This window comes from Bufo bufo, chromosome 6, assembly GCF_905171765.1.
Source record: "Bufo bufo chromosome 6, aBufBuf1.1, whole genome shotgun sequence".
In the NCBI taxonomy this organism is placed as follows: Eukaryota; Metazoa; Chordata; class Amphibia; order Anura; family Bufonidae; genus Bufo; species Bufo bufo.
This window is the reverse complement of record NC_053394.1, coordinates 70,977,615-70,998,069: the sequence shown is the minus strand read 5'-3', so window position 1 is coordinate 70,998,069 and position 20,455 is coordinate 70,977,615. Positions and strand designations below refer to the sequence as shown.

At 45.8% G+C, this 20,455-nt stretch overlaps 1 protein-coding gene across 1 annotated transcript in view; it reads left to right on the top strand.

Annotated features, from left to right (window-relative positions):
- ARL3 (ADP ribosylation factor like GTPase 3) overlaps positions 1–20,455 on the top strand; it is a 54,010-nt gene that overhangs the window by 17,308 nt on the left and 16,247 nt on the right. The window contains exons 2-5 of the mRNA XM_040435765.1: positions 5,609–5,752; positions 7,548–7,664; positions 12,635–12,685; positions 15,469–15,654. Of these exons, the coding sequence (XP_040291699.1) occupies positions 5,609–5,752; positions 7,548–7,664; positions 12,635–12,685; positions 15,469–15,654 (498 nt within the window). The remainder of the gene's footprint in view (positions 1–5,608; positions 5,753–7,547; positions 7,665–12,634; positions 12,686–15,468; positions 15,655–20,455) is intronic.

The window sequence follows — 20,455 nt, the reverse complement described above, 5'->3', positions numbered from 1 at the left end:
GCCTCTTTCACACGGGCGTCGCGTGTGCATTGCGGGAAAACCATGCAATTGCAGTCAGTTTTGACTGCGATTGCGTTCCAATGTTCAGAAAAAACTGAATGTGGTACCCAGATCCGAACCCGGACTTCTTCACTGAAGTTCGGGTTTGGGTTAGGTGTTCTATTCATTTTATTATTTTCCCCTATAACATGGTTATAAAGGAAAATAATAGCATTCTTAATACAGAATGCTAACTAAAATGTTGCTTGAGGGGTTAAAAAAATAAAAATTAACTTGCCTCCTCCACTTGTTCGCGCTGCCTGCATCGTCTTCTTTCTTCTTCTTTCAGGACCTTTGACGTAATCGCGGTGACGTCAGCGCAGGTCCTGCTGAAAGAAGATCCTTCTATCTTCATTCAGCAGGACCTGCGCTGACGTCACCGCGCTCACCACATGGTGAGTGCGATTACGTCAAAGGTCCTTTTGCAGGTGCTGAAAGAAGAAGAAAGACTATGCCGGCAGCGCAAACAAGTAGATGAGGTGAGTTATTTTTTTATTTTCTTTTTTTTTTCTTTTTTTTTTTTTTAACCCCTCAAGCAACATTTTAGTTAGCATTCTGTATTAAGAATGCTATTATTTTCCTTTGTATTTATAAGGGAAATTAAATACAGTAAATTGACTTATCAATTTACTAACATCATCTCTTAGCAACCATGCGTGAAAATCGCATTGCATCCGCACTTGCTTGTGGATGCTATGCGTTTTTCACGCATCCCCATTTATTTCTATGGGGCCAACGTTGCGTAAAAACTCAGAATATACACTGAACAAAAATATAAAGGCAACACTTTTGGTTTTGCTCCCATTTTTCATGAGCTGAACTCAAAGATCTGAAACTTTTTTCTACATACACAAAAGACCCATTACTCTCAAATATTGTTCACAAATCTGTGTTAGTGAGCACTTCTCCTTTGCCGAGATAATCCATCCCACCTCACAGGTGTGGCATATCAAGGTGCTGATTAGACAGCATGAATATTGCCCACAATAAAAGACCACTCTGATCACACACTATGCCACAGATGTCGCAATGTTTGAGGGAGCGTGCAATTGGCACGCTCACTGCAGGAATGCCTACCAGAGCTGTTGCCCGTGCAATGAATGTTCATTTCTCTACCATAAGCCGTCTCCAAAGGAGTTTCAGAGAATTTGGCAGTACATCCAACCGGCCTCACAACCGCAGACCACGTGTAACCACACCAGCCCAGAAACTCCACATCCAGCATGTTCACCTCCATGATCGTCTGAGACCAGCCACCCGGACAGCTGCAGCAACAATCGGTTTGCATAACCAAAGAATTTCTGCACAAACTGTCAGAAACAGTCTCAGGGAAGCTCATCTGCATGCTCGTCGTCCTCATGAGTGGGCAAATGCTCACATTCAATGGCGTCTGGCACGTTGGAGAGGCGTTCGGTTCACGGATGAGTCACTGTTCAGGGCAGATGGCAGACAGGGTGTGTGGCGTTGTGTGGGTGAGCGACAACGAACACAGGTGCATTTTATTTATGGCATTTTGAATGCACAGAGATACCGTGATGAGATCCTGAGGCCCATTGTTGTGCCATTCATCCACGACCATCACCTCATGTTGCAGCAATGCATGGCCCCATATTGCAAGGATCTGTACACAATTCCTGGAAGCTGAAAACATCCCAGTTCTTGCATGGCCAGCATACTCCCCGGACATGTCACCCATTGAGCATGTTTGGGATACTCTGGATCGGCGTATACAACAGCGTGTTCCAGTTCCTGCCAATATTCTGCAACTTCGCACAGCTATTGAAGAGGAGTGGACCAACATTCCACAGGCCACAATCAACCTGATCAACTCTATGCGACGGAGATGTGTTGCACTGCGTGCGACAAATGGTGGTAACACCAGATACTGACTGGTTTTCTGACACCCCTCTCTCCCCCCCCCCCCCCCCCCCCCCCCGATATGCCACACCTGTGAGGTGGGATGGATTATCTCGGTAAAGGAGAAGTGCTCACTAACAGATTTAGACAGATTTGTGAATAATATTTGAGTAATTGGGTCTTTTGTGTATGTAGAAAATGTTTCAGATCTTTGAGTTCAGCTCATGCAAAATGAGAGCAAAACCGAAAGTGTTGCGTTTATATTTTTGTTCAGTGTAGAACAAGTGATGCATGAAAATCACCGCTCATCTGCACAGCCCCATTGAAGTGAATGAGTTCGGATTCAGTGCGGGTGCAGCACCTGTGCGGAATTCTCGCCCGTGTGTAGGGGCCTAACTGTAAGAGCGGACCTGGATGGTAGGATGGCTCATACCCAGGAAACCTAGGACCCTGAGTCGCCCTAATAATCCCTCAAAAAGAGAAAGGAGCTGAGACAACATGTTCATCCCAGACACGGATGAACAGTAGTCTCGCTGGTCTAGCTGCCAGAGAAGGGACAGACAATGCACCGCTACTAAATCTGCAGGCAAGAGCCAACAGACAACACGCACTTGCCTGCTGCGACAACAACGGCAACTGGACCCCCATGCAGACAGGATGCATCTCTACCCCCGGCAGAGCTGCACACTGACTTGTGGTTCCCCCTCTGGGGAACTGTGAGACCCCCTTCCAGAGGTACACTAAACAGGGAATATGTCTAACAAACCAGCTGGACTACAGACACCAACAAACCAGACATGTAACAACCACTAGACAAGACAACAACCACCCATACATAAACATCACCAAACATATGCAAGGGTAGTGAAGGGAAGGTAGACAAACGGGATGACATTGAAGACATAGGCGAGACATCGATATTCCACTAGGAGGCCCTCAAGGACTGGGCAGATAAAACACCCAGAACAGGAGCAAGCTCCAGCACCAACAAAGGCTGGAGTAAAACTAACTCCAGCCTGGAAGCCACAGGCAAGATAGACACCAGATGGCCACACCCAGCCAGGTAGTTAACTCCTCCAGCTCCAGACAGGGAGGAACCATGATATGAGGGGTAGAGCACATACATGCTGCATAAACAACACGTTGCCCCAGGCAACAGCATGCCCAGCAAACGTGTCATGGCGCACAACGCCGAGGCCGTGACAAATATTTTCAGCATTTTATGCCATTTAGTTTTTCCTCCTTCCATCTCCGATGTGACTGCGCATACCCGTGTGGTACGCGGTATTAGCCCATTACCTGCTCAGCCATTCTTTATATGCAGAGATCGTATCAGCTTTTCAACTGAGCGCATCGAATAAGAATTGCTTTGTGGCGAGCATAAATTTTACACTGAGCTGCAGCTTTTGTTTCTTGTTTACTCGTCATTTGTATAATTACGATGATGGACAGCTTTTACATTTTTATAGAGAGAAATTAGTGGAATTGGGATAGAATAATTTATTTCTTTTTTTACATAAATTCACTCTAAAAGGTAATATGGGGGCTGGATAATGAATAAGTAAAACGGTCTGTTCTGACATTCCTGATTTGGTGAAAAGGATTTGCGTCCTATATTATGTATTTTTATTTTATATTATATTGTGTGGACAATGGGGCAGATTCTCAAGACCGGCATTTCATGCACCATTTTTAGGCTACATGCACACGACCGTTGTGTGTTTTGCGATCCGCAAATTGCGGATCTGCAAAACACGGATGGCGTCCGTGTGTGTTCCGCAATTTGCGGAACGGCACGGACAGCCATTGATATAACTGCCTATTCTTGTCCGAGTGCTGTCCGCATCTTTTCCGGCCCCATTGAAGTGAATGGGTCCGCATCCAAGATGCTCAGATGCGGACCAAAACAATGGTCGTGTGCATGAGGCCGTAGTGGAAAGTCAGTGAAAGGGCTGGTGTAGATTCAATCTATTAAAAGGCTATTCCTGTGTCATATCATTAGGATATGCATCTAATATCCGAGGGCTGCAGGTCCCAACTCTGGGACTTGCTCCTATTTCAAGTACAGGTCCCCAAAATGAATGGAGAGGACGCCACGCATACATGGCTTTTAATGATATTGAACTTCTGAAAATAGCCAGGCAAGCACTGGCGCACCTATTTTCGTAACTCCCATAGTTGTGAATGGAGAGGTAGGCGCTCATGCGTTGCTTGCTGTCCGTTCATGTTGGGACCATGTTCATGAGAATAAGCAGGTCCCAGAATTGGGACCCTTACCTATCAAACATTTTATGGCATATCCTATCAATATGCCAAAATGTCCAGATGGGACAACCCCTCTTTTTGTGCCACTTTCTGGTGTAATTTATAGAAACGTCCCCACCTGCTAAGTACCACCCTCTCTTCTTGCCACTTTTGAGAAGTGTGAAAAGTGACGTAGAAACAATGAGAAATCTGCCCCATCATAAAGGTTTTCTAGCCTTTATTAAGTGATGGCCTATCTAGCTGATCGGAGGCGGTCCAACATCCCTGCCGATCTGCTCTGTGGTTGAAATATGAGAGATCAGCGCTGTAGTAAAGACCTCCCTCCTCTACAAGGTTGACGGTGATGTGTAGTTCCAGAGATGGAGCTGCACCCAAAGAGCTGAGGATAGACCGTTATTTAGTAAAGGCTTGGACAAACCTTTTGATCTGGCACTAATAACTGTACCATCTGGGCAGCCTCTGAGGTCCATGGAGAACGGGACAGCTCTATCTCTCCCTATGAAGACGTACTCCCTTTATGGGTGGGGGGGGGGGGTTGCATCTATTTTTAGAGCACTTTCGTCTTTCTTATAGAAGTGAACAGGAGGCGGGATAGAGATGGGGGCAAATAATTGAATCTGGATATTTTAGTGGTAAAGGGATGCCACCATTGGTTTAAAGGGGATGTGCAAGAATGTTTTATTTATTTTTCTGCAAACCCACCCCAACACCCTCGCTGCCCCACCGCCACCTTGTCAGACAGGTAAAGTGAAGCTTACTTGCCTGCATCCTGGCGCTGGCTCTCTGCTCTTCCTCCTCCAGGCCTGTGATGCTCCCTGTTATAAACATCTGGTTTGACATCGCCTGCATCCAATCACTGGCCGCGGCGGAGACCAGATCCCCTTGTGTCATGTGATTTGTCATGACGTAAGGGGATCCAGTCTCTGCCACAGCCAGCGATCAGCTGCAGGCAATGTCAAACCAGATGTTTTCAGCAAGGTTGCCCCGTGCATCATCGCAGGTTGGGAGGAGAAGGAGCCAGTTCCAGGAGGTAGGCAAGTAAGCTTCCCTTTACAGGGCTGGTTAAGTGGGAGGGGGTGTTGCCAAATGCCCCCCCCCCCCCCCCCTTATTTTTGCACAACCCTTTAAGTCTTACATTTGGCTGTCCAGATTGAAGGCCGACCAACTGTTCACCACCTTGGGCGTATAGGGCAGATCCATTTCTTTGTGCTAAAAACTCACAAGAGCCATGTTTGTATGGTTATTATGGGACAGGAAATATTTGAGTCAAAAAGTTGTGACGAATCAGGTCACTGGTTCCCAAGGACCTCTGAAAAAATTTGAGTTGACATTTGATTGGCTGCTATGGGCAGCTTCTCCACTTTTCCTTTTCTATAGTTATAATAATGGCATAAATCCTAAGAACATTTGATTCATTGGTTCTAATTCTCCTTCTTTGTCCCTTAAGGGTCTGCTGTCTATCTTGCGTAAATTGAAAAGTGCTCCAGATCAGGAGGTACGAATCCTGCTCTTGGGCCTCGATAATGCAGGAAAAACCACACTGTTAAAGCAATTGGCGTCGGAGGACATAAGTCACATCACTCCAACACAGGTAAGTAGCTGGTGACGTTTTGGTGAGCCATTTCATGCAAATGTAGACCTCCTTAGCTTATCCTAAAATCGTATGTTCACATTTGGTTGTGTCAACAGCAATTACCTATTGAAGTCTCTAGCTTGATCGAGCATTTCAGTGACCGAGATGCAGGGAATTCAGAGGCATCCGTTGCCTCAGGAATCTATCTGACTTTCGACTGACTTTAAAGGGCTTGTCCAAGATTTTTATTTTGATGGCCTTTCGTCAGGGTGTGCCATCAGTATCTGTTCAACAGGTTTCTGACTCCCACGCACCCATTGATTGGTTGTTCTCAAGTAGCCTTCTGTAGGGGAACTACATACACTATGTAGTGGAAGGTGCTGGTTATTGCAGCGTTGATACCATTTAGGTGAACTACTGCTATTGAGCATGCATTTAACTGGCAGAGGGCAGTGACCCTTTAATGGTCAATTTGAACGCTAGATGGACACTGCTGGCAGGTTTAAAATTAAAGGGAGATCAGTCACACCGTAGATGCCTCATCTCAGACTATGTTGTAATTCAGGTTTTTACAGACAGTAAAAATCAGTTTTTTACAGTGGTTTTGAGGACGTAACAATACCATCTAAAGCAGCTACATTTCCCTCCTCCATCTCCTTCCATGTGCCTCGAGGCAGAGAGACTGCAGCTACATCTCCCTCCTCCAGCTCCTCTTGTGTGCCTCAAGGCAGAGAGACTGCAGCTACATCTCCCTCCTCCAGCTCCTCTTGTGTGCCTCAAGGCAGAGAGACTGCAGCTACATCTCCCTCGTCTTGTGTTCCTCGAGGCAGAGAGACTGCAGCTACATCTCCCTCGTCTTGTGTTCCTCGAGGCAGAGAGACTGCAGCTACATCTCCCTCGTCTTGTGTTCCTCGAGGCAGAGAGACTGCAGCTACATCTCCCTCCTCTTGTGTTCCTTGAGGCAGAGAGACTGCAGCTACATCTCCCTCCTCTGCCTCGAGGCACACAAGAGAGACTGCAGCTACATCTCCCTCCTCTTGTGTGCCTCGAGGCAGAGAGACTGCAGCTACATCTCCCTCCTCTTGTGTTCCTTGAGGCAGAGAGACTGCAGCTACATCTCCCTCCTCTTGTGTGCCTCGAGGCAGAGAGACTGCAGCTACATCTCCCTCCTCTTGTGTTCCTTGAGGCAGAGAGACTGCAGCTACATCTCCCTCCTCTTGTGTTCCTTGAGGCAGAGAGACTGCAGCTACATCTCCCTCCTCTTGTGTGCCTCGAGGCAGAGAGACTGCAGCTACATCTCCCTCCTCTTGTGTTCCTTGAGGCAGAGAGACTGCAGCTACATCTCCCTCCTCTTGTGTTCCTTGAGGCAGAGAGACTGCAGCTTCATCTCCCTCCTCTTGTGTGCCTCGAGGCAGAGAGACTGCAGCTACATCTCCCTCCTCTTGTGTGCCTCGAGGCAGAGAGACTGCAGCTACATCTCCCTCCTCTTGTGTTCCTCGAGGCAGAGAGACTGCAGCTACATCTCCCTCCTCTTGTGTTCCTCGAGGCAGAGAGACTGCAGCTACATCTTCCTCCTCCAACTCATCTTGTGTGCCTCTAGTTACTGAAGACAAGCTTCTTAGTGACTGGGGTGGTTTGTAAACATTCAGAGAGCCTGCCGGACTCCAGGGCCACTGGAAGGAGATGGCACTTTCCCATAATAAGGATATATTACCACATTTCATGTATTCATGTGTACTGCTGTTTAGCTTTTGTAAAATGATCATCATTGATTATTATTATTTTATTTTTCATTGCTCTGTTGTTTTTTTAGGGATTTAATATCAAGAGTGTACAATCTCAGGGGTTCAAACTCAATGTATGGGACATAGGCGGACAGAGGAAAATCAGGCCGTACTGGAGGAACTATTTTGAGAATACTGATGTACTTGTAAGTGTTTTGGTTTGATAATGGTGTATGTATACTGTCAAAAGCACCTTTTGGAGGCAATTTTTTATTTTGTTTGTATTTTACTCATGTTGGGTTAAATTATTTTTTTAAGTGGTCTTTTTAACTGTTTACATTCTACAGGGTTAAATTTGTCTATGTGCAAAGTATCTTACTTTCAGTTTCACAATGAACCCATCAGTTTGCTGCTCTGACAGCTCGATGTATAGCCTTTTTGTCTGAATTCCCGACAGCTCATAAACACTTATTTTAGCTACATTCTTATCCAACTGATAACAATATGGCTTAAGAGTCATAGATAAGGGCTGTCTATACATTGAGCTGTCAGAGCAGCTCCATGGTGGGTTCAGTGTGAATCTGAAACTAAGACAATCTGCAAGTAGACTGACACTTAACGGGTTTGTCAGCAGGAAAATGGTATTAACCTGGCTGACATTAGTGATGTACTAATGTCAGCTAAACAGAACTATATTAGTGCCATCTCACTGCGTGTCTGTGTTATTGAGAAAAAATTACTTTTATAATATGCAAATTAGACTCTAGGTGCAGGGGGGGGATGGCGTTGTTCCTGCTCCTAGAAGCTCCGTTCTCCCACCTCTAGCCACGCCCTGCTACACTTAATTGACAGGGCCAGGCACAGTTAGTCTCCGCTTGTGGGCCCCGTCTCCTTTGGAAATCTCATGCCTGCACCGTCCCGTTCAGTATTCGGCACAGTGAGTGAAGCCGGCGAGCGTCCTTCACTGCCTGCACCGAATACTGAACGGGACGGCGCAGGCACAAGATTTCCACAGGAGACAGGGCCAGCAAGCGGAGACCAACACTGCCTGGCCCTGTCAATCAAAAGCCGTTAAAACCACAATGCAGTTGGAGGACATAAAACAGACTATTGCTGACCAGGTTTTTGAGGGCCTTGGCCCTAAGCACCATAGTTTTTTGGTTTTTTTTGTTTGTTTTTTTCCGTTCATAAGAACATAGAAGCATTGATTAGGAAAGAATAGAAAAACCCTGACAGAATTTTTTTTATACCGAATTCTGTCAAAAGAAAATATCTATTTAAAGAGTCAGTGGCGTATGGGACAGAGCTCCCGCTGTAGATGCTCCTGTAGCCAAAAATGCCCAAAAAAATCGGCTCTTCCGTTTGATGATTTGGGCTGTTTAGGAGACCCTTTAGATAAAAGAGCTGATGTTTATCTTAAGCGTACTTGGGAATGTGCCTCTACAAGTCACAGGCCGGCCATTCCCACCTCCTAGGTCTCCAGGTCATTAAGGCTAAGGCTAGATTCCCATATCGGAGACAAAACCCCTAGAAAGGACTTACTATCCTCCCTCCCAACTTTCCTCAAGGCAGCAGACTTCCTTGTAGACGCTTCTACTGACGTGGTCCGTTTTTCTGCCAGAGCAGCCGCTATGTGAAATGCAGCAAGGCGTGCTATTTGGCTTAGATCATGGAAAGGGAATTCAGGGTCTAAATCTAGACTTTGCTCTCTCCCTTGTGAAGGTTCTAAATTGTTTGGTTCCCAGAGAGAGCCTCTGACAAAAAGAAGGGGTTTCCGGTTCCCCAGAAAACTTCTTTTTTTCGTAAACCACAAGCCAGTTTTAAAAGACAAAGGGGTAGGCAAAATAATAGAAGTGAGAGAGAAAAATTTCCTAAGAAAATATGTTTTGTTTTATTTGTTTAAAACCCAGGAAAACAGATCAAAAGACAAATCCCAATGACGCCAGAAGTCAGGTGGGAGGAAGACTGTCTCAGTTCTTCCCAGCTTGGGGGTCCATTTCTCAGAACAAATGGATCCTAAGTGTAATAGAAAACGGATTCCGGCTGGAGTTCCTTTCTCGCCCAAAAAATATTTTTACTCAGACAGTTCGCCCCAAAAATCAGGAAAAAAGGAAAGCTTTGGAAGCGGAGATTTTTCCCCCCTCTTAGACAAGGGAGTAGTTTGTTCAGTTCCAAAGACAGAGAGGGGCAAGAGGTTCTATTCACCGTTATTTTTGGTGAAGAAACCAAATGGTACGTTCAGGGTTATTTTAAATCTGAAGAAACTGAACAAATTTCTGGTCTACAAGAAATTTCTAATGGAGACGATAAAAAAAAACTGTGAGCCTCCTCTTCCAGGATTGCTGGATGGCAAGCCTGGATCTGGAGGACACGTATTAGCACATCCCAATCTATTCCTCCTCCCAAAAGTTTTTAAGAACAGCAGTTTGGGTTCAGGGGAAGTTGCTGCATCTCCAATACAGAGCGCTTCCCTTTGGTGAAGACTCTTGGAGCCTGCGCTACACCAAAGTGGTAGCAAAAATAGCGGCCTTTTTAAGACAGTCAGGAATTACTCTGGTGCCCTATCTGGATGATTTTTTTGATCATCTTTCAGTCAAAAGAAGGACTAGAAAAAGATATGAAATTCCTCTGCTCCACTTTAGAAAACCTAGGATGGATAATCAATTGGAATAAATAAAATCTGATTCCTTCTCAAACTTGTGGTTTTTTTTGGGGGGGAATTCAGTTGGACTCTTGTTTACAAAAAAGTTTCCTTCCATCAAAGGAGAGAGGCGATTATGGAGCAAATATGGTCAGTCTTCCTGTCCACTGTACTTTCAGGAAAGCGATGGCGGTGCTAGGGCATATGATATCAGCAATCCCAGCAGTACCTTATGCACAGATCCACTCCAGAGATCTTCAAGCAGACATCCTAAGATCCTGGGACGGCTCCCCGTATTCTTTGGATCAAAAATTCCACCTTTCCTCAAAGGCAAGACGATCCCTGTTGTGGTGGATGATACCAAAAAATCTATCAGCAGGAGTGCCATGGACATTTCCAGACCACACCATAATTACCACAGACGCCAGCCCTTGGGGTTGGGGAGCCCACTCCCAAAACAGATACTGGCAAGGGAGGTGGGATCTTATTACGAGGAAAGCATCCTCCAATTTCAAGGAGTTAAAAGCAGGAGGGCACTGACTGTGGCGCTTCTGGAAATAATAAACAGAAAGATTGTGTTCTATTCGTACAATTCAACAGTGGTGGCCTACATAAACCGTCAAGGAGAAACGAGCGTCTCTTCCCTCCTACATCTATGCCAGGAGATCTTTTGTATAGCAGAGAAAAGAATGCTTTTCCTTGCAGCGGTACATCTGAAGGGGAAGGAGAATGTTATAGCGGACTTCCTCAGTCGAGTTTCCATAAGACAGGGCGAATGGTGTCTAAAGAAAAGTTTTTTTTACAGATAGTCCAGAGGTACGGTCTTCCTACACTGGACCTTTTCGCCTCAAGAGCCAACAGGAAGGTAGAGAAATTTTTCTCCCTCAATCATTTAGACTGCCCATCAGCAGTGGATGGGTTAGCTCAGGACTGGAGCCAAGAATTAGGGTACGCCTTCCCTACAATTTGCCTCATCCCACAAGTATTAAAGAAAATAGAGAGAGAGAGAATGCCTCTGTTATCCTGATTGCGCCAAAGTGGCCAAAGTGGCCCAAGATGTCCTGGTATTCAAATCTTTTGAGGTTGTCAGTACAGCCTCTGTGGACCTACCATTGAGAGAGGACCTTCTTTACCAGGGTCCGCTAGTTCATTCCAGCCTAGAAATTCTTCAGCTTTCGGCATGGATTTTGAAAGGGAGGTCTGGTCAGGAAGGGGATTGTCTGACAAGGTGGTTTCCACCTTGCTAAAAAAAAAAGTAGAAAGGTGGTTACCTTTTTAAAAATATATAAAAAATTTTGAATATTTCTTCTACATTCCTAGGTCACACCCCAGTTCCCTTTAAATCTCCCCAAATACCAAGAATCCTAGATTTTTTTTTGCAAGCAGGGCTAGATAGGAATCTTAAAGCTTCCACTCTAAAGATTCAGGTAGCTGCCTCTAGGTTACATCCTTCCTTCCTTAAGACCATTGTCTCCTCCCTGGGATTTGAATACGGTTCTTTCGGCCCTATCTCTGAAGCCGTTTGAACCATTAAATGAGATTTCTATTAAAATGCTCTCCTTTAAAATGGCCTTCCTTCTAGCAATAACCTCTGCTAGACAGGTTTCTGAGATTCAAGCGTTTTCTGCTTTCCCTCCCTATACCACTCTTTTGGAGGATAAAGTTATCATCAGACCAATTCAATTTTTCCAGCCGAAGGTGGTCTCAGACTTTCACAGAAGTCAGGATGTGGTTCTTCCCTCCTTTTGTCCAAATCCAGCTAATCCGTCAGAAGAAAAATGTCATTGCCTAGATGTTAGGAGGTATCTCCTTCTTCTTTTTTTTTTTATACCTAGATTCCACTTCTCTTTGGAGAGTAGATGAAAATCTCCTAATCCAGTTTCAGGGAAAGTGTAGGGGCCGCAAAGTTTCCACTAATGTTATTGCTAGATGGGTAAAGAATGCTATTTCTCTTGCCTATTCTTCCCTTAGTCTGCCCCCTCCAAAGTGGTTTGGGGCTCATTCTACCAGGGCCATTGCGACCTCTTGGGCAGAGAGGACAGATGCTTCTCTGGCCCAGATATGTAGAGCCGCTACTTGGAGCTCTCCCCATACTTTTTTCAGACCTTACAGGCTGCATCTTGACTCTTGACCTTTGGGAGGAAAGTGCTACAAGCTGTAGTCCCTCCCTAATATAAAAAAAAAAAAAAAAAAAAAAAGTGAATATATTTAGATAGGGGCTATTTTCCTTGGAAATTTGGAGGAACTACCAGATGGATTCTCCTCTTTCCAATATTAACATTGTGTTCTGTCCTTTCATCCTTCTTGCTTGGTGGTTGGCACGCCTCCGGAGTTTGATTTACTATAATCACTGAGGTGTGGTGGGGGAGTGAACCATTTTATCTGTTTCCTGCATGGGTGCCGTCATTGGTTTCAAGAAAAACAATTAAGAGCAATTATTGTTTTCTTCCCATACGCCCCCCCCCCCCCCCCACAGCTCAATGCTTTATAGCTGTAGATGGTGATGAAGGCATCTTATACCTCTCTCCCTTTTAGATATACGTCATTGACAGCGCAGATAGAAAACGGTTTGAAGAAACGGGTCAGGTTGGTATTGTCTTTCCTTTTTCTCTATTATTTATAATGCCTATGCTTTGGTTTCATGGTTCTGGATGAAAACCCCAAATGAAGGACTTTCCACGTGTCATGTAAGGTCTTGCTTCACATATTTTGAGCTGTGTTTTTGTCCTCACACAGATAGATATAGTATTTTTTTATTTAATTTTATTTATAAAAAAATTTTCATCCATAGATTAGCAATATTTCCTTCCATATCAAAGCTACAAGCTAGGACACAACCTGCGGCCCTCCAGCTGTTGCAACATTTGAACTGATTGGGGGGGTCTGACACCCGGGTAGGGTTGGACGATATCAAAAATATTCCCATGATAACGATATTAAGAAATTTATCGCGATAACGATATATATCGTGATAAATGCCCATTTAGAAGAAAAAAACACTTAGGGCCACAAGGAGACATTATACTGTATGGGGGCAGCCATGCAGCCACAAGGAGACGTTATACTGTATGGGGGCAGCCACAAGGAGACGTTATACTGTATGGGGGCAGCCACAAGGAGACGTTATACTGTATGGGGGCAGCTACAAGGAGACGTTATACTGTATGGGGGCAGCCACAAGGAGACTTTATACTGTATGGGGCGGCCACAAGGAGACGTTAGACTGTATGGGGGCGGCCACAAGGAGACGTTACACTGTATGGGGGCGGCCACAAGGAGACGTTAGACTGTATGGGGGCGGCCACAAGGAGACGTTAGACTGTATGGGGGCGGCCACAAGGAGACGTTACACTGTATGGGGGCGGCCACAAGGAGACGTTACACTGTATGGGGGCGGCCACAAGGAGACGTTACACTGTATGGGGGCGGCCACAAGGAGACGTTACACTGTATGGGGGCGGCCACAAGGAGACGTTACACTGTATGGGGGCGGCCACAAAGAGACGTTACACTGTATGGGGGCGGCCACAAGGAGACGTTACACTGTATGGGGGCGGCCACAAGGAGACGTTACACTGTATGGGGGCGGCCACAAGGAGACGTTACACTGTATGGGGGCGGCCAGGCAGCCACAAGGAGACATTAATTGTTATACTTTTATATGTCATTTTTCACCATTTCGGGTATCTGTAACTAGTCAATTGACTTCTAGTAACAACAAAAACATTACAGGGTTAATTCAGCCCCCAGCCTCTGATCAGCCCCCCAGCCTCTCCCTCTTATCAGCCCCCTCTGGTAACTCAACTCCCCCCCCCTAGTATTAATCATTGGTGGCAGTGGCCACAGGGTCCCCCTCCTCCCCCCCCATCATTGACAGTGGGCAGTTCCGATCGGCGTCCCAGCAGTGTAATGCTGGGGCTCCGATCGGTTACCATGGCAGCCAGGACGCTACTGAAGTCCTGGCTGCGATAGCATGTTAGTGAGCAGCATTATACTCACGTGCTCTGTGGCCGCCGGTCGCTCCTTCTTCTGTCTGTGCGGCGCATTGCTAATGCTTATAGCATTAGCAATGCGCCGCACAGACCTATGAGAAGAAGGAGTGCCCGGCGGCCACTGCGCACGTGAGTATAATGCTGCTCACTGCCCACTAACATGCAGAGACTGAAGAACATTCCCGGCACCCGACCTCTGAGAGGACGCTGTGATCCGCGCAATTAACCCCTCAGGGGCCACACCTGAGGGGTTAATTGCGCGGATCACAGCGTCCTCTAAGAGGTCGGGTGCCGGGAATGCGAGTCACAGAATTCCTTCCCCCACGCCGAACTGCTAAGAGCGCCGTCACAAGCGGCCAGCAGGTATCGGCAGTGGTATTGGGGACATTTGCACGAGTACAAGTACTCTGCAAATGTCCAGTATCTGTTCATGCTGGGGGGGCGGCCGCGGACGCAGATTTAGAAGCGGTCAGCGCACTTGACCGCTTCTGTGTCACAAAATACCGCGATAATTAGGAAACAGCGATATCGCCATACTAAACTCTGCAATGCCAAAAACGCAACAAAGCAACACACTTTATAGACTTTAAAGTAACATTTGGTCACAGCATTTTTTACCTAAAAAACACTGTGTGTGTATCCAGGCCAAGACAGACGAGCCATTTTAACAAGGAGACAAAAAACATACAAACATGCCGCCAACTCTACCAAGGCCTCTGGGCTGGGTTCACATGAGGCATTTGCATTGCAGTTATTTTTTTCTAAGGCGGCCTCATCCTCTCCACAGCTGTGCATGCTACTGCAGGAGGAAGGGGATTAGCAACTGTCAGATACCTGGTTAAAAGCTTTTCTCCTGGTTGGCATGTTGAAACCCACCACGCCCGATCCTGATTTCCCACCATGTCTGCTGATCTGACATCATTCCAAGCCAGGGGTCAGCAACTTCCGGCACGCCAGCTCTTGTGAAACTACAACTCCCAACATTCAATTCTATGAGCGTTCCAAGAACAGCCAAGCAAGTGTACCTGCTGGGAGTAGTAGTTTCACCAATATGGAGTGCCGAACATTGCTGATCCCTGTTCTAAGCAAAGAACTATGCAGATCTGTCACATATCTCAAAGGGGGGTTTGAGTGGCCTATTGAGACCATTCTGCACATCAGCGGTGGTCCCAGACTTCACCGGTGTGATCTTCCCACATGTATCTATGACCTGTCAGACAATCCTTTGATATCACTCTTAAAGCTTGTCCCTACAACTAACCTCCGGGTGATGCCGTCAGATCTGTACATGTGATGGTGTATTGATGATATAATGGCCGGGGTATCTGATACGTGGGCAAAAAATGATATCCTGTTACCTCTTATCCTATATTTAAGGAATTGGCTGAGCTGCTGGACGAGGAGAAACTGAGCGGAGTCCCTGTGCTGATCTTTGCAAATAAACAGGATTTACTGACGGCTGCACCGGCCTCCGAAATAGCGGAAGGCCTGAATTTGCACACAATTCGAGACAGAGTCTGGCAGATTCAGTCATGTTCAGCCCTCACAGGAGAGGGAGTACAGGTGAGTGACACAGTAATGTGCAGCTAACTGTATGAAGCCAAAGCTTAGTGAAGAATGTAATGGATGGAGAAATGGGTGTGTTGTTTTATTTTTTTGTTTTCTGTTTTTTTTTTTTTATTAAAGGGCATCTGTCAGCAGCTTTGTACCATGACACTGGCTGACCTGTTACATGTGGACTTGGAAGCTAAGGCACCTGTGTTGGTCCCATGTTCATATGTGTCCACATTGCTGAGAAAAGTAATGTTTTAATGAGCCTCTAGGAGCAACGGGGGCGTTACCTCTACACCTAGAGGCTCTGCTCTCTCTACAAGTGCTGCACCCTCTGCACTTTGATTGACGGGGCCAGGATTGATGATGATTTCGCTGCCTGGTCCTGTCAATCAAACTTGAGAGAGCTCAGCCTTTAGGTGTAACAGCGACGCCCCCGTTGCTCCTAGATGCTCATTTGCATATATTAAAACCTCATGTGAACATGGGACCAACACCGATGTCTTCAGCTGCCAAGTGAACATGTAACAGGTCGGGTTTCATAGGTACAAATCTGCTGACGGGTTCCCTTTTAATTCAGCACCCAATTTTTCTCAAAAACATTAAAATATTGTCTTGAACTGGAATTTTTAGGCCAGAAGCATCAAGATGAGGAGGACAAATGTCTTCTGAGTGTCTGATAAATCTTACCCACAGTATTTCTTGGTCTCTTTTTTGCTTCTTGCCCAGATTTTCACAGATTTCTTTAAAGCTATATACACCGAGGCAATTCTGTTATGATTGTATTTTACTAATTTTGGGCTAACAATAATTTTTTATTTTATTATTTATATATATATTTTTTTAATTAAAAATGCTCAGTGGTTTTTGAGATACTAGGGTTAAAAAAAAATTGGTCTATTTGCAGATTGTTACTCCTGAGTTCTGTCAACCGATGGTTCATGTGAAGCCTTATCTTTGACCTCCTGACCTTATAAAAACTAATTATAGCTAAACTCTCATCAAACTGATAAGAATATGGCTTAAATAAGTGTTTAGGAGGTCAGAAGATCAGATAGGGCTTCACATGAGCAGTCGGCTGATGGGACTGAGAAGTGATACTCTGCAAACAGTTTTTGAGTAAAATGCAATAAATTGCCCCAAAGGTGTATATAGCCATTAAGGAATCTTTATGTTGCCCTCGAACACCAACCTATGGGTGCATAATCACACTTTACGGCCTGCCTTTGCCCTTTGAAATGCTGATAATTGTTGGCGGTTTTAAGCACAATGATGTAGGTTGTGTTATATGATTATTCTCTTCTCATTTACTGAGTGATCACTGACGTAAGGCTGGGTTCACACGAGCGTGTCCGGATTAGGTCCGGATGCGTCCCGGTGTGTTGTGGCAAACCCGCGCGAGTAGGAATGCAATTGCAGTCAGTTTTGACTGCGATTGCGTTCAGATGTTCAGTTTTTATCGCGCAGGTGCAATGTTTTTTGCACGCGCGAGATAAAAAACCGACTGTGGTACCCAGACCCGAACTTCTTCACAGAAGTTCGGGCTTGGGATCGGTGTTCTGTAGATTGTATTATTTTCCCTTATAACATGGTTATAAGGGAAAATAATAGCATTCTGAATACAGAATGCATAGTAGGTGATCAATTGAGGGTTAAAAAAAAATAAAAAAATAACTCACCTCCTCCGCGTAGTTCCCGGTCTCTTCTTTACTTCTTTAATGATGAGCTGTCGGCTAAAGGACCTTTAGTGACGTCAGATCACATGCTCCAATCACATGGTACATCACCACGGTGATGGACCATGTGATTAGAGCATATGATCTGACGTCACCAAAGGTCCTTTAGCCGACAGCTCATCAGAAGAGACTGGGAACTACGCGATCAAGAGGAGAAGGTGAGTTAATTTGTTTATTTTTTTTAACCCCTCCAGCCCTATTGTACTATGCATTCTGTATTCAGAATGCTATTATTTTCCCTTATAACCATGTTATAAGGGAAAATAATACAGTGAATAGACTGTCTCCTAGCAACCATGCGTGAAAATCACACCGCACTTGCTTGCGATTTTCACGCAACCCCATTCACTTCTATGGGGCCTGCGTTGCGTGAAAAACGCAGAATATAGAGCATGCTGCGATTTTCACGCAACGCACAAGTGATCACCGCTCATCTGAACAGCCCCATTGAAATGAATGGGTCCGGATTTAGTGCGGAACTGCCGCATTGCACCCGCGCGGAAATCTCGCCCGTGTGAACGCAGCCTAAGGGAATTCTCAAGGAGAACCTGTCACCTCTCCTGACTTGTCTGTTTTAGTAACTACTTGCATTTGTTGTGTAATAACAGTCCTGGAGCATCTATTCTTAGGACTCTATGATGTACCGTTCCTGTATTATTCCTGCTAGATGTTATGAATGAATTGCTAGCAGTTTGCAATGAAGGTGCAGATGGGTGTTACCAGTGGTAGGGGTGTCCCTGCACAGTCTGACACTATCCAGTCAGTGCTGCCAATATCAAGCTGTGCAGGGACACGCCCACTAGTAACACCCAGCTGGACCTTCACTGCAAACTGCCAGCAATTCATTCATAATGTCTAGCAGGAATAACAGATGAAAGGCACAACACAGAGCCATAAGAATAGATGCCCCAGAATTGTTATTACGTGAGGAATGCAAGTAGTTAGGTCATGTCTCAGGACACCGTCTATGAGCCAGAACACAGAGAGCCTATCCATTTGTGCAGTCCCTGATTTGGTGGACTGGAGCCGCCTCCCTTCATCTAAATGTTCAACGTGTAATGCCTTAGGCTGGGTTCACACTTGAGTGTATTTGATATGCGCGTTTAACACGCGTTTTTGTGCGCGTTTGTGTCTATAGTCCGCGCGTATTACGCGCGTTTGTGTGATTAACAGCAGTGTCCTAAGGCTGCAAACGCGCGACAAAACGCCCCAAAGAAGCTCAATAACTTGTTTGAGCGTAGGGCGTTTTTCAGCGCGTTCAAACGCGCTGTAAAACGCTCAAGTGAGAACCAGGGCCATAGGGAAGCATTGGTTTTCATGTGTTGAGCGTTTTACAGCGCGTTTGAACGCGCTGTAAAGCGCTCAAGTGTGAACCCAGCCTAATTCACACACTCAGTGTTTGGTCAGTGTCTGATCAGTGATTTCCAAAACCAGGGTTGGAGCCTCCACAGACATAAGGTATAAGGGTCCATTCACACATCCGTGTGTGTTTTGTGGATCCACGGATCCGCAAAACACGGACAGCGGCAATGTGCGTTCCGCATTTTGCGGACCGCACATTGCCGGCACTAAGAGACTATATGCCTATTCTTGTCTGCTATTGCGGACAAGAATAGGACATGTTCTATTTTTTTAAGGATCGGAATTGCGGACCCGGAAGTGCGGGTCCGCAATTCCGGATCGGGGCCGCACGTCGTGCGGCCCTATAGAAATGTATGGGTCCGCAATTCCGTTCCGCAAAATGCGGAATGGAATTGCGGATGTGTGAATGGAGCCTAAGGGAAAGATCTGCACCTGTTCTGTGTTTAGAGCCGCACCTGGTTTTGACTCAAAATCCCTGACCTAAACACTGATTATGAGGATACCTGGCTGACCACTACTACCCCTGGTGAAATCAGCTGTATTATAAATATCCCTTAGGTCTTACTCGCTTACAGCTCTTTGATCAGGACTAGTGTGCTCAGTAGTTAGCACTATTTGGGCAGATGGTGTCATTTATTGGGTGTTTGGACACTTTGGGTGCTCGCTGTACTATACTATATAGGTGTTTTTTGTTCCACATAGAAAACCTTTTAGAAGCAAACAAGCTTCCAGAATAGTCTGGCCTCGAGTCAGAAGTCCTTCCAGCTTTTTATTCATCCAAGACCTCTAATTTAAAAGGGATATCCACTTTAAAGGGTTTGTCTAGGATTTTGATATTAATAGGCCATCAGTGTCAGATCGGCTGGTGTCAAACACCCTGCCTCCCCACTTATCCGCTATTTAGTTGTAGCTTCGGTCTCGGAACCACCCAGTTCCATCCGTTGTGTAGTGGACGGAGCTGACAACTGCAGCACTGCTCCATTTCACTCCAATGGTTGCAGACCTTTACTAGGCCGAAGCTAAAACTTGTGCTGCTCATGACAGAGCGGTGACGGGGGCCACTCGGGAGACAGTAGAGAAAATATGGAAGCCAATGGACGCTAGACTGCTGAGTGGGTGAACAAAATGGGGTTGAAAGGGCACTCCTAACATAGCTCTGTGGCCTCCACATTGTATAACGGCTGTGCTTGCAGCTGAGGCCCATTGACTTGAATGGGACTGGCCTGCTCTTAGGCCATGTGCCCGATGAACGTGACTTCAGCAGTCTCGTAAGAGGCCGCAGCATTAACCAGGAGATATCCCCTTTAAAGATTTCTGACGTATCCACATAAATGCCAGAAATTCCTAATAGATGTGTGGAGAATGGGATATACAGTGACCAATGGCCACCTCACCAGGTGGGACAGGGGACCTTCATTCTGCACGTGGGTGCCGTACCTGGGGTGGCAGCTGCATCGATCAGTTATGGCATATCCTATGGAATTCCATAGGAATACTCCAGCCTGGAAGAAAACTAGAAGCTATTGAAGCAGTGTCTGAGTCGATGTAAAGATAGCACCTAACCGCTTTACTTCCAATATTCAGGTATTTTCTTTGAAATTGTGTTAGTCAGAAACCCGCTATCTAGTGTCAAGAAAAAAACCTTCTGAAGCCTCAATTATCTGATCTAGTATAGCAGATCGCATTGGCATGTTTCAGACCTGCTGTTTCGTCCC